We start from the raw sequence: 23,346 nt of genomic DNA, 5'->3' as shown, positions 1-23,346 counted from the left end.
GTAAAAGTGTCAGACATATTCTAGGAGACACAGAAACAGAGCAGACGGTAATTCAATTCAATAAAATATGTTAGCTATCTAAATTCTTTTTTCAAATATTTCCATCTAGATAATTGCTTGTGGGTTTATCTTTCAAGTACACTATTCGGTTATAAACAAAAATTCTGTGACAAAATGCTTCAAATTTGTTGAAGATGTCACAATATAATGAATTTTTCATTGAGTGGTCCTTGTCTCCAAATGGACACAAGGTAACCGAATCATATTCTGAGCTAAAAAAAAAGTTTTCCTTTTCCAATTACATTTTGATATATTTCAACATGGGCTAAAATACTTACAAATTTCAATTAGTTTATGGTTTTACCTGTGTGTAAAATGCTAGGAGAGAGGAACTGAGGAAACATGACACGTCCTTTTTTTAATCCTTCATGCACAAAAGCATAAAAACCTCTGTGAAGGATGCTGTTGTATATCCTTGCTCATGTCTCCTCCAGTCAGCCTCCTTGCTCCTCTGTCTTCATTGTTCAGAAAAGATATAAGAGTTTAGGGACCTCCTCAGTGACTGCTCGACCAGAACTATTGGTTTTGAGTTGAGCGAGTAGCAAGGAATGATCATATAACTGACATGCTGTCAGTGTTGATATAAGGCTGGGTCAAATTGCCGAGAATTTACTCTTTGCTTGGGTGAGGGTAGATGTTAAAAGCAGCTTTTTAGAGCCAGTTTAAAATGTCCTGTACTGCAGGTTAGGTCTGAATGGTATCGCCCGTTGAGGGGCCCACCAGATTTGTGACAGCGCACCCTGATACACACTGTGGGCCCCAGTGATAGGTCACATCATCATATAATATGAACAGGCCTACTGGGCTTCAATAGGACTTCTCTTCCAACTTTTGGTACATTTAACTATGTTTTGATAACTGTTTTGTTTTGGCACGTCTGTGTTGCCCACTGCTGGACAACAGTGAAATGCAATACACCTGTTCACGTTGCTGTGTTGTGATTGTATTTTAAAATGAATACATAAATACAAATCATTCAGTTTTCAAAGACAAAAGGCTAAATAATTGCCATTTAATGCGTTTTTCATCTAATTAAAAGGGATACATAAAAGATTTCACAAAATTTCTGTATTTGATTTGTGCATGAACAAATTTTCCATTGAGTGAGTCATGGGAGGAAGGTAATCACTGGCAATGAGGCAGGGCAAGCCCCGGTGGTGAGGAATACCCATGAGAAAGTCTGCACGGTCTGTAACCGACTGCTCATATAGGTCTTGGGATCGCCCTGACCGCATAGCTAATCCTCACAATCGTTTCATAAATTGCAAGCGTCGATATCCAATCAGCGCTAAGTTTACAATAATTACCTTCACGCCATTGGTCGAGCTTAGACAAGGGCGTTTTTGCTTGCTCCAACAGCACCATCTCTGGCAGGTGGTGTGTGCTTTTAAACCATAGAGTAGGCTAATGTTTAGACCGATAGTTAGGTAATTGTAGGAAAATAAACACACTTTAGGTTGTTGATTTGCCATTTTTGGGCGGTAGTCTTGTGTTACGTGTCATAACATTTCCTTTAAAGCCACTGGAATCGCAGTGAATGAGAAAAACGTCGGATTTCCCCTCTGAGAGCCAAACACTTTGTGCTTTACGATCAGCGGCGAATTGCTCCTGTGAACTGCTCCTTCATCATGCAGCTTCTGAAAAAAAGACGGAAAAGCCCTACATGTTGATTGTATTTCAGCAGCAGCAGCAGCAGCAGCAGCGTATGTCTGAATGAGAGAAAACCCCCCGGTCACGGCTGACAAGATCTCACATCCTACAGCTGCCTCACTTCATCCACCGCAGTTGCACACAATGTAATATGTCGATGACACATTTTGTAAGTGCTCGTGCCTTTTGTTTTCATTTCTGGATTTGTGATCTGCGGATCTGTAAACGCCACGAAGCGCAAATGAGCGGACGTTTTTTTCAGCTTTGAAAATGAGGAAGCGTTTTCATAAAGACCCAGAAAATGGCAAGAAGGTCTCGTCGTCCGTGGGCCCGGATTTTAGTAAAATGAGAATAAAAGGAGCAAAAGCGTTATGAAATATTACATTGCCTACAGAATGACACCAAAGGTTTTAAAACGATGGAGGCATATAAGGCGCAGCATCAGTGAAGGCGATCTGGACAAGTTTTGAATCGCTCATAATGAACAGAAATACTTTGCAGCTCGATAACAGATCGTTTCCACAATATTGAATTTTTTTCGGCTTTTGGAGATAATCTAAATCACCAGTGCACGTGTCATCCTTTTCATTACATAATTGATTTTTTTTTTTATATTCTTGATCCGGATCCAGCCCTGACTGTTCAATGGAAGTATGTTATCAGCTGCCGGTTTTGCCTCTAGACAGGCCGGTTCCCAAGCATGTCCTTAGCCGGAGGGGAGCCATCAGTTTCAGCTCCAGTTCCTCTCTCTTTGGGGCTCCTGATCCAAGGCAGCTGTCACAGGTAAGGAAATGAATTAAAAATAAAAACAATGTTTTACTTCATTTTTTTTATTATTTAGTCACAGTGGTTGTAAGCAAGGGTGTAGGTTTGGTCTCAACATTTGTAGAGACACATGAGCCCCCACCCTGGATATAATTCTGCATTTTATCCAATTCATTTGCAGTGAGTTCCTAATAGCATGCGTTTAATTGCAGTATCATTTTGGCACCTCATCTGAAACCCTGAAGATTCAGCTACTTGGCCCTCAGCCTGCCCTTTCTGAGTTTCCTATGAAAATGATGCATGATGACCAGCTTACAGACATATGGTTAAACTTTATTTTTGAGGGCGATTTTAAATATGAGTTAATAGGATCATATGAAGTTGGCTTGTTCTGATGTAAGATATTTTTTTGAAACAAACTCATGGCGTAATATATTGACTTTCAAAGGTTATATTTCCTGAATATTACAATAATTACTAATTCCAAACTATAATTCATAATTAGGACCTCACCTGAAACACTGAAGATGCACCTGTTTCCTCATCAGGCTGCTCTACCTCTCTAGCCTGATGCTGTTTTCTGCATACAAAATAATTCATTAATTGTGACACTTTCATAGGGATTCTAGACTATAATTCAACTCATAATTTGATATATCTGTCCATTTTATCTTAAATCCTGCTAGCAATGTGACTGCTAGTGTACAGATAAAGTTGACATTAGGTAATGTGGTTAACTAATATGAGTTGCCAAGTGAAACTAGTGATGTTAGATAGCTAGCAGGCTTTCATTTAAAGTCAGCGTTGCTAGTGTTTGGTTTACTACCTAGCCTATAACCTAAGCTCTGCATGGTGAAGAGCTTAAGTAATAGTTTCTTTTTTTTTTTTTGGTGGAATATCTACAGAGGACAAGATGTGACACTGACAAATTTATGTGTGCTGTGGAATGCAGATAATAAAGAAAGGCCATTTCCGCATGCTTTAGAGGTATGAACTGACAGCCCTGAAAACTTACCATTGTTAGCACACTGACCACGAGCTATCTCCTCCCTGTTTCAGAGTAAATACAATATTTGCACGTAACGTTCAGATAGCCATAGCATGCCTAAACTGGTTATCCTCAAAGAAGGCACACTGTAATGATCTACTGTGACTTTGGTCCAAAGATAATGTGAACCAGTTTGCTCAAATATTGGCAGAAAACATTTGGTCCTCTCAAAATATTGCTAGAGACATATCCCCACTGTCCGTATGCAGAACTACACCCTTGGCTGTATGAATCACTGGGCCCTTAGAAGCAGCACCTTTTTTACTAAATAAATTCATACTCTACAGGAATCTTATATGTGGTTGCTGGATATCCAGGCCCTGCCACACACAGTATACACTCAACTTGCACAGCCACACAAAAATTTCTTATCTCTTAGACCTAAAGCACCCACCAGCCAGCCATCTCCTAAAACCACTTTGCGTTTGTGCATGTTGCCCATAGATAAAGACCCTCGTGGTTTACACTTTAGCTAGTGCTGACAGTGTGACGCCTACAGTACGTAGCCCAGTTTACTCATGGGACTTGCTGCTTTTGTCACAAGTAATGTGCTACACTGATATTAATGAACTTCCTGCTTTCTCTGAATCTAGAACTTATGAAATTATTCCACGAAAAACCTCCCCCTATATTTCTGACGCAAAAGATCAGCCACAGAAACAGTTCATGTTTTGGGTCATGTTTTGTTTTACTCTCATATACACAGAAAAACTGTAACATCACCAATGTTATAGCCAAACACGGAGGCACTGTTGTATACGAGCATCCATTGTCAAGTGCACTTGGCTGACCTAACTGTGATGCGTGTGCTTGCAATGTAAGCTCTGAGAAAAATTGCAATGAACTCCTTCCCCATGGTGTTCTGTCATGGAGTGACAGTGTGTGTGTGTGTGTGTGTGTGAGAGAGAGAGAGTATATATGATGGTAGTCTGAGGAAAAGAAAACACTTGGGTCTGCAGGTTGCAGTTGTTGCATAGGGATCAGCAGGTGTGGCGGTCTCTTGACTTGTCTCCCAGCAGTTAATAAGGAGACACGAGGCAGGTGTGGAGAGCCAGTCTGGGGAGAAGCATAGCTCACAGACGTCATGAGAAGATGGCAAGAAGGACTTATGGAGAGTATGGAGAACGCCACTTTGACTATGCCAACCTTTGGCCGGGTTACAGGCAACCCTTCCTTTGTGTTTTCATTGGCTTGATATTTTGGGTGCTTTATATGGATATTTAGCTGTAGTGTATTTGGTTAATAGATTTGGCTGTTTCCTATTGGGCAGTGTATTTTAAACTGTCTCATTCTATACCATATGAAATGGGGAGTTGGGACAGTTTCTGATCTAGTTTCACCCTCCTCCACTGGAGATGCATTGAGGCTGCGAGGGATTGGAGGTCATCCACATGTGACAGCCAAGCTAAGGAGGGACTGTTCTTATCTGGATTGGACACTGGACTCCTTTAAGCTTGAGATATTTTAATGTGTGTGTGTGTGTGTGTGTGTGTGTGGGGGGGGGTTAATCTATAATAAATAAATTAATTTTTTCTAACCTTGGTCTTTGCATGCTGTTTTGGAGTAAGTCACACGTGCAAGTCTTAACCTTGAAGTCTCAAGCAAGTCCCAAGTTACGGCAGTGAGAATGAAGGAAGTCAAGTTGAGTTCCTACTATAAGTCAAGCAAGTCACAAGTAAAGCCATACAAAATTCTGATAATGTTATGGGAAGCCAAGTTTAATAGCTTAAACTTTACGCTAACTTTCTGGCTAATGTTTGACCAGCCAATAACGTCGCTAAAGTACACATTCACATACTATACTTAACCTTTCTTTGTGAGTTTTGTAGCAACAGATAAGGTTGGATGTTGTGGTGGTGGGTTTTTTTTTTTTTTTTTTTTTTTTTTTTTTTTTTTTTTGCTGCATACTGCTGTTATCTCCAACCTAATCCTTGAATCCAAATTTGATTAAATTAGGACTAGGCCCCTCCATGATAGCTGTCCTGTGCTCTGTGTTGCCCTCTGCTGGTCTGCTTCGTAGGTTGCCAGGTTTGCGCACATTGCACTAGAACTCGCACAACTGTGTTTCAAAAACAAAATATGACTTCTATAGCTAGAAAAATGCAAATATTTAATAAATAAAAGGGAAGTAATTTTGAGTCATCTGTCTCAAGGCTAACTCAAGTCTCAAGTCATGAATACCTAGTCAAAGTCATCCATCCTTTATCTATACCGCTTATCCTGAACAGGGTTGTGGGGTGCTGGAGCCAATCCTAGCTGGCGTTGGACGAGAGGCGTGGTCCACCCTGGACAGGTCGCCAGTCTGTCACCGGGCTGACCGCTCCATTATCACGCTGTGCCTTAGGTAGACTTAAAGCCTAATTCAAGGGTCTGGAGCTGTCCTGTGCTGTGCCTTGGTGGTTCTTGGCCTTACTTTTCAGGAGGGATCCCTGGAGACATCCCAAAACCTTGGGAGAAGATCCATCTCAGGATAATGCTACACTGCTCAGCCTCTGCAAAGAAACATAAATGTAAAGCTACTGTGTATCTTGGTCTGGTTCACCGGTTGATTTTATGAGTGGACCAAGTTCATTTTCAGTCGGCAGGTGTGAAGTATGCAGTTATTGTGCTGCTGGTTGTGAGAAAATGGGTAATTTGCAACAAGCAGTGCACTTTGTAATGTTAAGTGAGTTTCCAGTGAAGCAATAATAATCTGCATGTTATTTTTATGGAGACATTGTTAAATCGCACAAGGTCTAGAAACACTTCTGTGTGTTGTGCAAAAATAAGACAGTGGTAGCAAGGGATTGAGTAGATCAGCAGAAAGACCTAACAGTCATTTGTGTGGTTTTTTTTTTTTTTTTGGTCTCCTGAACACTGGCAGAATTCAACATGCATGTAGCTGTGTCACCCAGCCTTTGTCATAGAGCAGTTACACTTCTACAAATATTGTGCTTTTGGGCCCTGCTAATGACCACAAGGGTGCATTTGTCCTTGGTGGCTGCTGTGTTTTTGTGTGTGGTTCCACAGGCCTGTTGATTGTGGAAGCAAGGCTGGACTGCCATTGCAGAAAGAGGCAGTTAGGCATGTGCCTGGGCTTTGTGGGCAGTGGTTTGGCTTCCTGCCAGACTCACAGATGGCTGAAGTCTCAGTTTCTTTTCTTTCTCTTGCTATCTTGTTCCACTCACTCACAAGCTCCCTCACTTTCTTTCTCTTCTTCCTCTTACCCACCCACCCCCCAATTCCCTTGTAGACGAAGACATTTCCTCTTGTAAACAGAGAGCGAAAGAGTAGGGTTAAAGGCACAACAGTGTCTCAGAAGAATATGTCACTCTGTGGTCGTGGAATGCTTGTGACTGGGTGTAAATATTCTGCTGAAGAGGCGTTGAAAACGGCATTAACAAAATTTTGTTGCAGTGCCTCTTCTTTAAATGCAATGCGTGTTGGCATCTTGTCGATTAAAAGCGAGGGAGAAGAGTATTTCACTTTTACTTGTATGTAGTGACGATCTTTGGCTTCTCTGGAGTGAAGGGTAAGCACAGGACTGGGATAGAAGAGTCTGGTGCAGGACCAGAATCACATCACTGCACTCATCTCAGAGATTTTGCACATGGTGTGGGCTATTTCTGTGCCATGTGTCTGACTGTCATGATTTGGTAGGCTACTAGTAATGCACTCACACAGTCTTATGGTTCTGATGAGGCTGGGTAAATGATATCTTTTAAGAAAACAAACAAGTCGATAAAGAGATGCACAATATTGATGTGGTCTGAACAATCACATGGCTTTTGGTGATAAGGGGAGGAAAGCAGCTTAGAATGGAAACACTGATCTGCTGTCAGCTCAGTCCATCATATCACAGTCAAAGATACAATCAAGATACCATCAAGAGTATGTTGGCTGCTAACCCTACACTGACTCCTTCTCATTAGATGTTTCGGCAAAGGAGATGATGATAGGCCTGCATGTGACAGGTGAGAGGCAGCACTACTGGTTTCATCCACACCATAGATGTTTCTGCAAAGAGTGTGATAAGGGAATATACTAGTGCTTCTTTCTTAAGGAGTTACTTTGTTGATTTTAACTACCGATAAAAAGTGTGTTTCTCTGCACACTGCCATCGGATTGACGTCAGTTCAGGATGTGGTAAGAATGCTGAAGGAGCCGTTCAGAGTCTGAGCCCGGTGTTTCACAACCTTTCACACAAACTTTAACCCTTGAACTGCCAAAAGAATATATATATATGACACTGTTTGTTAACCCCACATCCTATTTTCATTTTAACTGTTTTTGTGCTGCGGTGTTGAGTGCAAGTGGCTGTGAGAATGTGGCCCCACACATAAACCCAGTAACAGACACAAGGTCAGGGGCCAGCTGCTGAGCTGAATATTCTTCATCTTTATGGCCCTATAGAAATATGAGATTATATGAGATATTGTTAGTTTTAAACCCCAAAATACTGCAGCGGTCCACAGGCACTCTTGTTGGACCTGGACTTCTGGGTTTTGTTAGCCCATTTTGGGAGATGAAGATTTCTGAGTGTTGATCAGAAGGCATCGAGTTGACCTGTGGAAGCAGTAAGAGCATGAGGATGAAGTGAATAACGTTCTTATGCAGGGAACACAGCTTGTGAAAATATGAAGTAAGTCTCCTCATTCCCCCATCACTTAACTCTAGAATTTTTACCTTTATTGAAATCAGCAGAGTTCCCCTTTAAATGATTTCTTGACTCTGTACTTGCCGGTAAAAAATAAGCAATGCTCGGTAAAGATGCACAGATCGGCCAATCACTCTGAGATATCCAGTTTTGTGCTGGTCAGACTTACATGCATGATGTGCACCTCACGCTACCCTCACACTCATGTCTATAATGGGCATGTGTTCACTAACACATTGGAAGAGCTTGTTGTACAAAAAGCAGACAGAGGAGCCTATGGAAACACCTTGGAGGAGGAAAACGTATGGCCCAAAACTAGTGCACGGTGAGGAAAATACTGGCTACTCTTGAAATCCATGTATATGTACAGTGTACCCAACCCATGATAAAACACAGCAAATAAACTACACACTTTCAAGAGAACTGAGTGTTCAGTAGGACTGATGAAACAGACATTCTGGTTTTTATTATCTCTTGCACCTGTTTATATTTGGAGAAATAGACTACACATATTACACTTAAGTTTCAGTTTGAGATTTGAAAACTAAAAAAGTGACCTTCTCATGTACCCTGGAGCACTTTTATTTTGAGATCTGTTTTAGTGAGAGTGAGAGAAAATGTAAAACTTATTTAATACCACATTTTAGTTTATTTTAATTAAAGAAAAGTATCATATTTGTATCTACAGTCCATAGAAAGAAAATAAGAATTGGCAGGTCAGACCTTAAAAAAATAAATAAATCGGAATTGACCAAGAAAGTTGCAGTCAGTGCTTCTGTAGTGCACGGCTTTGTTCTTTGATAACACTGGGAAATACACTGGCTAAGAGAGAAACAGCTCTTTTTGTTCAGTTGAATGTACAGAGGCTGGCATCACGGGGGCTTTGCCAACACAAAGCAGCTTCATGTGGGGAAAAATAGTTCAGTTTGGTTTCTGCAACGCAACGTGACTGGCCAGTCATGTTCATTTGCATTCCCTAGTGGATTACTTTTGTAATATGATGCTGTATTTCTAATGTTTTCCTTGATATCATCACAACCAAAGATAAAAGTTGCCATCAGGATAACTTCTCAGTGTTGTACGGTCCTGCCTGTGACTATTACAAAGCACTGTGCTGTGTTTTGGTGTCTAATAAGCTCTAAATACATAACTATGGTCCTCCAGCTGTACTTCCTGGATGGTGTTTTATTGTCTTACCAGTAAATGAAACACACCCCCGCCAATGCAGCCGCCTGTGTTGGGCAACTGACTATGTACAACCTAAAGGAATCAGACCAACTCACCGCAGGTCTCTCTCAAAAAGTCACTACAACTTGAGTGTGTCAGAGTGAGCGGTGTTCTCCATAAACACTCACAACAGGTAGACTCCATCTAGGGCTTTTGTGTATGCAGCAGCTGAGGCATAAACACACACTCACATACTCCAAACCTGTCTGTGTTTATGGCCTTGCACTCAGTTACTGGAATGTGCCGTCCCACACAACACGGCACAGCAAGAAGTCATAACTCAGAGGGAAGCTTTCATTTTATGAAACCGTGCTGAGTCCAACTGGTCTTATCTTGGGAATTTACATGTGTTTTTGTGTGTGTGGTGTGCGTGTACGTGCTGCTTTGTTTCTCTCATGCCAGTTTATAGTAATACCGCTGGCTTCCTCATTTGCTTGGCCCCAGCTGACTTACTGACTGTGCAACAGGCCTGCCCTCAGCTAAACCCAATTTTAAAACTGAATTACATAAAGGGAGGTTTTATGTCTTTTTGAAACGAGGAAGTGTGAGAATACCGCATTGTGCACTGGGCCATTGAATATGATTCAAAAGACATCAGACTGCAAGATCAACTCAGGCACAATGGTATGAGGACAACAGAGCCTGTTTGAAAAAAACCATTGAGCTGTTTTGAACTTGGGTTCTTGCAACTCAGCCAGGGGGCTTTTGTTTTAAACGCACACACACACACACACACACACACACACACACACACACACACACAATACTGTTTGCTTTGAGCAAACAATAAGCTGATAATGGGGGCCAAAAAGCAGATGTTCAGCACACCGTTACTGGCAGAATTTCATGAGATTTCTCAACCTTTGTTTTGTTGTTAGTATCAAAATGACAAACACTCACTGTGTCAAAGGTCTTGCCGTCATGTGACCTCCTGACTTCTGAAATCTGAGGCTGCATGCCCCCAGGCAGCGAGACTAAGCTGAGATAAGAAAGAGCTGTATGTAAACGCGCTTATGTGGAATTGCAGGGAGCACAATGAGCCGGCTGTTAGGCTAGCAGTAAACTCCAAACAAAACTGAGTTTGACTTGTTCTCAGCCTGATGTGAGCAAACACCAGCTGACTGCAGTGCTATAGGTATTCAGTTAAAGACGCCCAAAGCAGGTGACATCTTTCCATATGTTACTCAAAAATAATAATAATTGGCCTATATTTTTATAAAGGTCAATGGAAAGTAACAGGAAAAATATGGTCTGCAACAATTTATTCATCTGTTAAATGCAACTAAAGTGCCTGTCCACAATATGTGTTTTTGCTTAAATCCAATTTGGTGCTTCTTATTATTAAAAATTCAATAGTTGTCCTGTAAAAAATATTCTACATATACAATTTTTAACTGTATTAGCAACCTCACTTGAGATTTTGTTTAATAATAGATTTACTGATACAATCCAGTTGACAAATGTGGATGGCAATTTAGGCTAGGCTGTACAAAGTACTTAATTTTAGTTTGACTGAATACCCCTCTCTGGAATAACAGTGCTTGGGACAGTTTGGAAAGGTTTTTACAAAAGGCTCTTTATATTTCTGGATGCTTTTTAAAGTTTCAGGGTTATGTCAGAGATGGATGATGACTTATTTCCTTAATAGTGCTGTGAGTGGAATTTCTCCCGTTACACCCCAGGTTTACATGAGCCTGAAGTGGCAAAAAACAAAATGTAATCCCAGCCCTGCCTTGTTTGATGCCAGAGGCTACAGGGACAATACAGACCACTACGGCTCATCAGTTTTATCATATTTGTGTTATGATTAAACTTTTCATTAAAAAAAAAAAAGTTACAAACATGTTTGTGTATGCTGTCAATTACAGTTCTTAGAAGGAAAGAAAAATGGAGTCAGCAGGTCGGACTTAAAAAAAAAAACAAAAAAAAAAAACATAATTGGCCAAAAAATATTGTAACTGATGCAAAGCCAAGCTGCAAAAGTTCCCTAAGAAATGCATATCTGATATGTTACTCAGCTTAGGACCTATCGGCAGATCTCCATTAAGCTGGATACCTTTGCTGTGATACACCTGTGAACTACAGAGATCAGAACTTGTGAAATTTTTAGGTTTTAGGATATGTGATATGAGCAGCCATGTTTCTAGCTGGAGGGTTGAGATTCAGCTGTGCGCTGCCTGATGTCTGAATGTTTTTGTATAACCGGAGACTAAAATGTTTACCGTAGGCGCACAACAGTTCTTATCAAAGGAGTTAGTAATTGCCACTGTTCTCAGTGACCAAGTACCTTGTGCCTAATGCCTACGGTTTCATATGACTGAATTTTGTGATGAGTGTTGGCAGCAGGTGAATATTGTTGTGCCTGTTGGCACTGCAGAACCAGGGTGTGGGTTGTGGGCTGGCCATTTCAAGGGTAAAATGTGACTTTCCCCTCTGTTCACAGTGGGAATGTGACATTGACAAGTGTTTGCACTGCGGCCTCCTTCTTACCAGCGCGCATGGGAGCACACGCCAGGGTACACTTAAGTGCCAACTGGTGGCTGGCCCCGTGTGTGTGTCTGTGTGTGCTCTTATGGAGCTCTGGCCAAAAGGTTTGTTTGGGCATGTGTTGGCAGGGCTGTTCACTCATCCATTCCCAGCCCTGGAGCCAGCATTATACAGTTCCCACGCATGTTACTGCCATCACCACAAACCTTACACTCACACACTAACACACGTTTGTACAGCTATCTTTGTGAGGACACTCACTGATATAATGTAGTCCCTATCCCTTACCCTAACACTTAACCATTACTGCTACATGCCTGACCTTAACCTAATTCTACCCTTAACTCTAAAATCAAACCTTCAAACAATGCTTTGAAGGCATGTGACAAAGGGACGACTGGCTCAAAATGTCTTCCCTCCCAAAACTGAAACCTGTCCCCCAGTGTCTAGCCATACAAGTACAAACAGACACACACACACACAGCCCATGCATAAATACGCACAATCTATAATGCTCACGCTAACCACCGGTGCTGTGTACCCATAGAGGCCTGTTGACACTAAAATACAGCTTTGCAGATTACCCACCCTGAGTCAAGCTGTTTGCTAGCCGGTAAAATATTAGCTTTAGATTGGTGGCTGTCATGAACTTAGAGGACGAACAGTGTCGCGTGGGTGTGTGAAGGAGAGTCACAGTAATCCTAAGGATATAAAGTAATGAGTACAGAAGCACGTACATTTGTATTTGCACATGTCTGTGTTTGTTGACATGTCATTAAATGGTCCCAGAATATAGATAGATATTACAGCTCCATCCCTGTGCTTCAGTTCAGTCTTTGTTTTTGTGGGCCATTGTATGACTACATCCCTATGTTTTTTGTTTTTTAGTTAGCCTGCAGATCAGCAAGTTGACACTTAAACGTTAGCCTATTTTTAAGATAGACAGCCGGTCTGCTGGCGAGTCATTCGGTGAGCCAACTGGCCAGTCATGCAGACTCCCTGTGGAATGGGTAACCCTAGATGAGGGTAATCCCAGAGGAGAGTGCAGGCAAGCCAGGATGGAGTGCATAGAGAGGTTAGCCAACATCCCAGTGCAGCCCAGCGCAGCTGCCTGCTGACAGAGCAAATGTGCAGTTACAACAGTCAAACTTGCTACAACTAACACTGTGCTAGTTTCAGCTGCTGCCCACTTGTGAGAGATACCTTTGGCATGAAAGTAAAGATGAAATGCACGACTTATCAATTTTATTTGCATATTGCATACATATTTTTGGCAGCAGGGTAGCATTTCTTTTTAGTTGCTAGAGAGTCTAGTGAGACTCAAACCCACACCAGAAACCACTCCTTGTATGTCTTTTCCCCTCCTGACCCTTTTTCTAGCTATGACGTCAAAGAAACACCCCATCCTGTCCCATTTTCACTTGATTTATTAGATGGTGTATAAAATCTTGGCTAATGCAACTTAAAATGTCCATCTAGATAAACATTTATTGTGTAAACATTTAACAGGTCATTACCAAACATGCTGTACAAATGAACACTTTGTGTAACCACTGTGTAGAAAGTCTTCTTGTGATACAGCTATCAGTTGTGTTGAGTTTTGATTCAAGATGCTATTCAGAATGTTAATTAATGAATTGTTTACAAGAATTTATCAAATACTCTGTAGCCGAGGAGTGGTATTCCACAAGATGTGTGAATACACACATCCTGTTTGTCAGTTCCACTAAAGTAAGTTGATACAAATTCAGAATCAGTCTGTGGATGTTTGAGGTTAGGGAAGGAAAATGTTCAATATACTTTTTAAACGGTTTTGCATTTCTACCTGCATTTTGAGTTTTTTTTTAATTTTATTTAAAGGAAAGTATATAAAATAACTTCTGTTTATTGAAACTGCTGAGTGTGTGTGTGTCCACACACGAGTTTCTCACATGACTGATAGCAACGGTGTAAGTGCTGTATCAGGTGATAATGGAGCTGGAGCACATTTATCAGTGTAGCAGTTTATGTAAACATACACGCAGAAGATTAGAGCCAACAGTAGCAACATTACACCACCCTTATCAAACTTTATGCAAATGTTAAAAAACTGCCTGTATTTTGTGATTTTTGAAGTGTGTCTGGAAACTATGACGAAATATATTTGTTGACAACCTATTTTTCAGGACAAAACAAGACAAACTAAATAAAAATTAACATTTCATCAGGAGAACTATGACGAAATGCTTTCTTTTTTTAATAAACAAATTAAAAGTAAACGATGTGAAAGACAGATGAATGGACTTAATGATCTACTGCATCTGTGGAATCACAAACTGTAGCTCCTGATCAATAAAGCAGGACAAAGTACCTCTTGTTCAGGGGGTTGAATTAACCACTTGATGTGTTTCACGAACTGCTGACAAGCTTACATTCAGTAACATTCTGTCTCTGTCATCTGCTGTTTCTTGGACAAACCAAATTCATCTACACTCCATAGAATTATGCAAAAAACAGCTGGGACACATTAGGAAAATGCAACAACTCGCCAAACAAAATATTAGGATAATTTAACATGAAATGCTGTAGATGCAGTTGTTGCAATAATGTTCCCTTTAGGGGAATATCTTTTGTGTTGCTATCACAATGAAGTCAGTTCCAGGATTAATATGGGCTGTCAACCATAAATCATCTCTAAATGTTCGCTGCAGAGATCTCACCGTTTTAATGTTGTCTGATAATTTAGCTTCACCTCTCAGGCTGAACCCAGTGAAGAGGATTTTAGCACAAATATGAGCGAGTCCAACTTCTGCAGAGCCGAGGGACACTGTGTAAATAAAACACCATTTTCCATAAGCCCCAGGATACACAAAAACATGTGTAACCATAGTAATAGTACACCACAAAGATGAGGAAGTTGTACAGCAAATATTAAAAATGCAGGATAACATTGACTAAACTGTATTCAGTTTTTACTGACTGAAGCTAGATGACAACTAATAAAAATCAAAAGGCAAACATTCGAAACTAATATGGATTTTTGTAAAAAGACTGAAACTAAATCATGTGTCAAAATTAACACTAGGGTGCATAAGCTTGTGATACCACCCACATCAATTTCTGACATAATTACTGGTGGGACTTATCGCACTGTTGTAGTAATACAATGCAACATTATACTGAACAGTTCCACTGTTGTTGATTCTTTTTCCTTGTTCAGAGACGAGGAGCCATCTCCTACGACAGCTCAGACCAGACGGCACTGTACATCCGTATGCTAGGTAAGTGTTTCCCCACTTTCACTGCATACACGCGAGCATATTCAGTGGCCCCACATGCACACTTCCCAGAGATCACTAGGTTTATCTCCTCCATGATCATGTCCATTTTCTTAATCCACAGTAGCTTTAAAAAGCAGTGAGATGGGAAATGAATGGATCAGAAGTGGAGAGAGAGACTATAAAGCGATGGGGATGCACTACAGTAGAGTGCACGTCTGGAGTCCGCTCAGTCCCTGGCCTTTTGATAACCTCCACTTACAACAGGCTTAGGTTCTGTGGTGCTGAGTATCTTTGAAGTTTGATCAGATTTGTTAAGAGTGCAGGATTTAATTTGAACTCTAAACGAACTAACCGTTCAGTGGCGGATAGTGTTTTTGTGTTTGTGTATATACTGCGTGTGTGTAAGTGTGTCTGTTTGCCCATCACTGCCCTGCGCAACCCTAACCAGGGTAAGCTGTTTTGGAGAATTGATAGGAAGATGGAGGCTCATAGCTCTGCTAGGCAGATGGGGTGAGACACATCTAGGAGGCATCCAGATCAGCCTTGGCTTCAATAAAGTTACTTGGGGTAATGGTGCGATTAGCGCCTGGGTGTAGCCCTGATATCAGTCTGCCACACACAGATGTGCCTTAGCATGTAACCTTTGCCACCCTAATTTGTACATCTGATGCTATTGGTTGGGAACGAACAGCAAGAAAGTAAGAGAGAGAGTAGAACTGCTGACAGACTGTCATTCTGTCAGTATCATTCTTAGATATCAGGTTACCATCCTGATGTATCGTAAATAGGCAGGGTACATTAAACAGTAGGAGCTTTCTGAATGTCTTTGTTGAAGCCCTCTTTACCGTACGGTAGCTTTCACATCATATTGCTGTTCTTTGCCTCTCTCCAGCTTGATAATGCCCATGAGTTGACTGTTGCCACATGTATCTAGTCACAGTAACAGCAATTTATTGAGCTGACTGGAGGAGCTTTAGCTTTTTAATCATTTAACTTAGCTAAGTATGATGGCAGTCTCATGCGTCACTGGAATAAAGCATCTGTCTCTGTATATTTTATATTAAATTGAGTGTGAGAGGAGACACGCTAATGCGGACTGGTGTTTGCCTGGGCCAGGATTCAGTCTGCCAAGTTAATGCTGATGTGCTTTCAAATAGCAGGACTCAGAGCTTTCGCCACATCAGTTATAATGACATGGCCTACATCTACCCCAGAGCGCCTGCACTAATGCATCGCAGGGGGAAACATGGGCCGTGTAACTCTGAGAACACTCTAATCAGACAAGCACACACATGCTGAACCTTATATCACATGCATCTGTAAATGTGACAGATGTACATGCATGTGGACATTACCTTACTGGCTTGGAGCGCATGATTTGGTGTGGTTTTTGGGGGTGGGAGGGGGTGGGGCATCGTTTAGTTTTGCCTGTGAACTGCCGCTGACATGGATTCATTGTCCACATCCATACCAACAACTCTACAGCTTTTCAAAATAATGTTGAGCATTATTGTTGCATGAATTGTAATTCTTAGTTTTTGATATTTTGATAGGAGCTTCTGTAGTATTCAAACAGCTGTTTGCAAGTAAGTAACATGCTCGCTGGGGAGAACACTCCTGTGTGACTGCTTTCAGTTTAATTCTGATGCACACATGACACAGTCAGAAGTGCCATGCTAGAAACATACCATTGCACTATTCAGCACCTTGATCAGTACTGTGCAGTAGATTCGTGCCATGTGTCGAGTATTGCCTGGAATGACACACTTGCATTTTACTGTATCAGTGTCATAACACCATTCTCTCACCCCACTATGCTCACACTGCTCCAGACTGCAGTCTACAAGCAGGCTGGCTGCCATCTGGCCTTTCCCAATTTCTCTTTCTAACTAATACAAACAGTCATAGACTACTATAGACTTTATAGATCACTCTCAATAAGTACTACTAGTAGAGCAGACTGTCCTGACATAGCATCGCATGGCATCGTTTGATTGACTTGTCTGTCCACTGAATACTCTTTTCTGGGATGTGGGAGTGTGTTTTTGTGTTGGGAATGTGTCCGCATTTGGATAGTATACACCAGACCTGGGTCAAATAGTATTTACAAAATCACATCTTTTGCTTGTTTTAGTTTGCTTGGAGTACCAAAATGATGGGTTTTACCACACTGAACCAATAGAGTTCATGTCCCATTTCACTTTTAGTGTTTACTACAAGATTATTTTATAGTTCTCTTGAAAATCTCAAACATTGTACATGCTCCAAGCTACAGTAAATGCATATCCACTACTGTATTGGCAAAAATATGACACCCTGCCATTTAAACCAAGATCAAAAACTGTTTTTAGTATTCAGCGATTACACTTGGTTTTAAAAGAGATTTTCAGGCTAAAACCCAAAAGGTATATTGTTGTTAATTCAACAAAAAGGTTTTCTTTCTTTGACTTTAAATTGACAGGTTAGTCACGTTTTAATAAGCTGTACACTGTAAGCAAGAAAACAACTATTCATATAGCACTGCAAACGTTCCAGAGTACTTCACAGTAAAAGCACTAGCATTCATTTCAGACAGGCAGGAGAGTAACAAACAAACAAAATACGGCTTATAAAGCATAAATAACATCACAAAAATCTGCAGTTAACTAAAGTGGAGGGAATATCATTGAGCTCTAAATTCTTATCCATCCTAGAAAATTGTCAGTAAAGTCAATTTCAGCTTTTTTTTTTGAAGAATTGTTGAAAGAACCTGTAATGGAAAAATATGACTGTGTTGGTATTTGCAAATACACTTTCACTTGTCTTAATGTAGTGCTCTGTTTATTGTCCTGTGGTAAAACCCATATTTGTCGCACTTAAGCAAGATAGATTCCCAGAATTTAATAAATACTACTTGGTTTGGCACATTCAGACACTTTTATTTTCAAGCAGCATGAATCTTGAGGAAACAGGTGCTGATTTCTTCCAGGAGATGTGAGAGTGAGAAGTCAGGTGGGATTTGAACCAGAACGAAGAAGCTCCCACCCGTACCTGTGCATCGACTTCCGAACTCTTCACAGTGAGTATGAACTGCAGCTTGTTACCTTGACTCTCTAGCCATTATCACACTCGGTATCAAATGTCACACATGTTTATTCTTCTTCAGCAAGATTAACAGATGTTTATTCACTGCTATTATACAGTATTACCTGTGATGATAAATGAGCAAGGTGTGTCCTAGTGTCAACCTTGTGAGAGTTTGGCTATCAAAACTTTAGTCTCACGTAGACCTTTTGAGAAAACAACAAACCTTTTCAAAGAATTAGTGCGTGTTGACATTTTGACCCAAACGTAATCCTACCTCATGCTGACAGGTTTCCAGACTACAGTCGCAGTTTATTCAGACATAATGACTTTGTGTGCATGTGTGAGAGACCACTGCCAAAGCATGACTGCTGTGTGATCCCAGACGAAGGCTTACGAGTGGGCGGCTGTGTCAGCAATGACTGTTTGTGCTGTATGTCGCTGTGGTGGTGTCAGATCACCACCGAGTTTGTGTGACCCAAATGATTCTCCGAGCCTAATGAGCTTTTGAAATAAATATGATCTAAAAGTTGACTTTTTCATATATGACATCTGTTGTAAACTATGTATGTGTGCTTGTGTCTGTGCAAGCAGCACGGCTGGGCTGTGGCTCCACGTCGGCCAGCTCCGCTCCTGAAAGGAGGGTCCACAGATTGCTCAGCTTCCAGAGGTACCTGCACTCATCCCGCCTGCTGCGAGGAGTCCCCCATCAGATCCCCCTTCACATTCTCGATGAAGACTACACTGGACAGGCCACAGTATGACCCCACCTTTTATATAATGACACCATAATAAGACATATAAAGGTCAAAGTGTTTGTTATATGCACAGTTAGGAAATGTGTTTTCCCTGTACAGTGAAATTCTTACTTTGCCATCAAAGTGGAGCGCCACTTATGAATGCCACAAAATACAAGTGAAATATAAAGTAGATGAGCAATAACACAAATCTAAATAGGCAGTAAAATCACAAATCTAAGGCACTTTAAAGATACATGATTTGCTTTCTTCACATCACTAATTCTGTGCTTCTCTTTTCCCTGTCTTGTAGTGCATGCTGGAAAAAGTTGGGACCTGGAATTTTGACATTTTCCTCTTTGACAGGTTGACAAATGGTATGTAAAATATAATCTGAAATACTGTTTAACAACAGAAGCACTGTAGTGCTGACCAGTGACGTGCGGTCAGGGGAGGCAGGTGAGGCAGAGCCTCCCCTGTCAATCTTGAAAAGAAACTTAAAGTTAACCATAAAATATAATAAATGTTAATATTTGTCGGCTGGTGTGTGTTGTAGGCCCTTTTGCCGTTCCAATCCGATGTTGAAGGAATTTTTTTCAATAAAGAATAGAAGAATTTCCATATGTCCCGTTCAAATACATGGAGGAGATACGCGATGAGGCAGCACTTTGCTGTGCCTCTCTGTGGATTGTGTAATCCTCACAAACTGTATGCGATGCAAATAGTGTGTCACTGTCCCTCTATATATAATCTTCTTCGTGCTTGTTTATATTTCCTTTACAATCCGCCTTATCAAAATGGAAGATTACATTTCCAAGCTGAGAAAATTCGCAAATCTGGACTTTCAATCAAAACATTTTTGACAGTCTGGACATTTTTGTCCAGAAGGATCTTCTTTATTGAAAACATTTGTTTTAATATTGGATTCGAACGGTAAAAGGGTTTGTAATACATACCAGCTGACAAATGGATTTCGTGTACAAGTAAAGGTAAGACCTTAAACTTTTATTATTTCTAGTTAGAAATAAGCTCGATTGGAATAAATTTTAACCTCAAATTAAATATGGGTCACGTTTGTGTGAAGAATGCTGATATGAGATATAAAACATAACGCAGTGTTTGTTAACAGACAATTTGTATTTATAAATCTGACTGTAAATGAGTCGGTGCCTCACCAGCTGTCAACCTCACCGCACGTCACTGGTGCTGACTAGGGAATCCAGAGTCAAATTAAGCTTTAGATTCTTTGTGTTACCAGTAATACCATGGCCAACACAGAGGATATACTTATTTAACTTAACCACTACATTTTATGTTGTAGAGAGAGAAAAAATACTATGCAATTTTGGGTCCATTCTATCTGTTTGTTGTTGCACAGCTTCAGTGGACTCTGACAAACTGTTCAACATTAAATGGAACATTTTGGTGACAGGCCTCAAAAAGCAACAACTTCTTCCACACTTTCTTTACATTGAACCACAAATTAGTAGGGCTGTAGGGAGAGCAGTAAACATAATACATACTGTATCGCTGCATCGAGCGTAGCCTCAGTAGATCAAAATGTGGCCACACAATATGTTCTGCCATAAGTAGATTCAGTCGAATCAGGTCAAGAGAAAGTAGACACACCAGTTAAATCAGTTAATTTTTTTTACAGTAACAATATCAGTGGTGCAGTTTTATACTTTTACTGAAAAGAGACCAGATGACTCACTCTGATCTGTCTTGTTCAGGAAACAGCCTGATCACCCTGACCTTCCACCTGCTCAACCAGTATGGCCTGGTAAAGCTCTTCCAGCTGGACATGATCAAACTTTGGAGGTTCCTGGTTATGGTCCAGGAGGACTACCACAGCGACAACCCTTATCACAATGCTGTCCATGCTGCAGATGTCACACAGGCCATGTACTGCTACCTGCGGGAGCCCATGGTGAGAAATGAAGACAAGAAAGTTGGGCTTTTTCGCATTAGAAATTATGTTGAACTCCTTTAGATGTTAGTGATCACAAGGCTATAACTTTTCTAAATTCAAAGGTTATTGTGGTCTTTTTTAGAATCTTTTCAAGCCAAGGCGTGTTGCTTCTAACAAACTATTAACCATTAAACCGTTAACTCATCCACTGAATAGTAATACATAAATAACATCAGCGTATCAAAGTCAGAAATTCCAGTATTGTGACAACACCAGTGTACAGTTTCCTGATCTGAAAGTACTTCACTGAAAGAGCATTTGCATTTTATTTATCAGTCATCAAAATCTTTGTGCCATTACTTTGTTGTGAGAGCAGCTTGCAAAGTCCTTGACCTCCTGTGACATTCTGCTGGGGCTACTAGCAGCTGCCACTCATGACCTGGACCATCCTGGGGTCAACCAGCCTTTCCTCGTTAAGACTGACCACTATCTGGCTACACTGTACAGGGTAGGACCACATAGAGCAACAACCCCACTTCGGCCTAATAGAACTTATCATTCAACTGTAAACATGCGTCTCTGTGCACAATGTCTCCTTCTGAACTTGTAGAATACCTCAGTTCTGGAAAACCATCACTGGAAGTCGGCAGTGGGCCTCCTCAGAGAGACTGGTCTGTTCTCCCATCTGCCTGCTGAGGACAGGTTAGTCTGACACTGAAATCTTGCCAAGGGCACCAAGAAATCTGTGCTGCACACTGTGTTAGATGGGTTATAAAGTGGCTTCAGAAAGTTTTCAGATCCCTTCATTTTTTCACACTATAATGTGTTGTAGATCTAATTTTAAATGGATAAAATTGCCATTTTCCACAATCATCACAGGCTCTCCCAGCTCTGCAGAGGACTTCTGATGCTCTGCTAGAGTGACTCTTGGGCTCTTGGTCACCTCTCTGGCCAGGGCCCTTCTTACCCTGTTACTCAGTTTGGACTGACAGCCAACTCTGGGAGGAGTCCTGGTGGTTCCATACTTTTTCTATTTCACTATTATTGAGGTCACTGTGCTCCTAGAAATACACAGAGCTTTAGAAATAGTTTTATACTCTTACCTTGGTCTGTGCTGTTTTATGGATGGATGTCATAGCCTGGTTTTTGTGCTGACATGCAGTGTGAATCATGGGACCTTACATACACCGATGTGTGTCTTTCTAAATGAGGTCAAATCGATTTAGTTTTGCTGCATTTCCACTATCGGAACTTAACAAGCGGTATACCATCACCAAGCATAGCCTCCAGGGTTGATGTGGACTCTTCTGCTTTGTTTTTCCACTGTTTTCGTTTTTGTTGTTTGGCAAAACGGCAGTTTTATCCATTTACAATTGAATCTACAACACAAAGTTGAAGAAGTGAAGGGGTCTGAATATTTTCCAAAACCACTGAATATGAGGAAATGAAGCTATTTCAATAACTTTTCTAATTAGATTTATAGACAGATGCCACAGTCTGCTTATATAACATTATTTAGTCAAATAAATGTACTTTCTGATCCCTCCAGTCTGAACATGGAGAGGGAGTTGGGCTCCTTAATCCTGGCCACAGACATCAGCAGACAGAATGAGTACCTATCCAGGTTTCGCACACACCTGGACCAGGACAACCTGTGCTTGAGCAATGCTAGTCACCGACACTTCATCCTGCAGGTCACTTACCTCCTATACAGTCGCCACTTCTACATCAGAGAAAACCTGTGGGTTCTTATTTTGGTTTTCTTCCCACCCCATGCAGATGGCTCTCAAATGTGCAGACATCTGTAACCCCTGCAGACCGTGGGAGCTGAGCAAACAGTGGAGTGAGAGAGTGACGGAGGAGTTCTTCCAACAAGGTTTATCTTCATTTCTACTTCTTCCTCTTACATCATTTGATGTAGTCTTTCAGTTATTCATGTTGAACTTTTAATTGGTGCCATCACAGTTCCTTCCTCTCTTTTTTCAGTATTTATTTCTATAATTCTGTAAGCCATAACATTGTTCATATAATAATCATATGTATCACTTTTCTTTATGCTCCTGTAGGAGACATTGAGAAGAAGCACAAACTTGAAGTCAGCCCACTATGTGACAGAGAAACAAACACAGTTGGTGACATTCAGATAGGTAAGCAGTGGTGTTGTGTATTTGTTGTGCTCACCTTTTACTTAGATGTTGTATTTAATATTTAGCTCCTAGTGTTCATTAGCCTTTTCTTCCCCATCAGGATTCATGACGTACGTGGCGGAGCCGCTGTTTGCTGAGTGGGCTCGTTTCTCTGACACTCGTCTGTCTCAGACCATGCTGGGCCACATGGGGCTGAACAAGGCCAGCTGGGGTGGCCTACAGCACGAACAAACTTCCAACTCCGAGGAGGCGGAACCCAGCATAGCTGGCAGTGATGCAGAAGGTGTTGCCGCTCAAAGAGACGGTGACACACCTACAGCCGCAGGAGGAACCAGCTCCAAAGAAATACCTCAG

General features: G+C 41.1%; 1 protein-coding gene across 1 annotated transcript; it reads left to right on the top strand.

Annotated features, from left to right (window-relative positions):
- Positions 1-1,441: 1,441 nt before the first annotated feature.
- pde7a (phosphodiesterase 7A) lies at positions 1,442-23,346 on the top strand (the record flags this gene model as incomplete). Its single annotated transcript, XM_020599985.1, has 14 exons — positions 1,442-1,879; positions 2,343-2,493; positions 15,073-15,133; positions 16,687-16,719; positions 18,102-18,191; positions 18,791-18,954; positions 19,247-19,310; positions 20,667-20,863; positions 21,222-21,353; positions 21,456-21,547; positions 22,395-22,539; positions 22,625-22,721; positions 22,912-22,992; positions 23,093-23,346. Coding segments are annotated over exons 2-14 (1,548 nt in total), but the record flags the coding sequence as incomplete, so codon positions are not given.

This window comes from Monopterus albus, unplaced genomic scaffold (assembly GCF_001952655.1).
Source record: "Monopterus albus unplaced genomic scaffold, M_albus_1.0 scaffold44.1, whole genome shotgun sequence".
NCBI lineage: Eukaryota > Metazoa > Chordata > Actinopteri > Synbranchiformes > Synbranchidae > Monopterus > Monopterus albus.
This window is presented reverse-complemented; position numbering and strand designations above follow the sequence as displayed.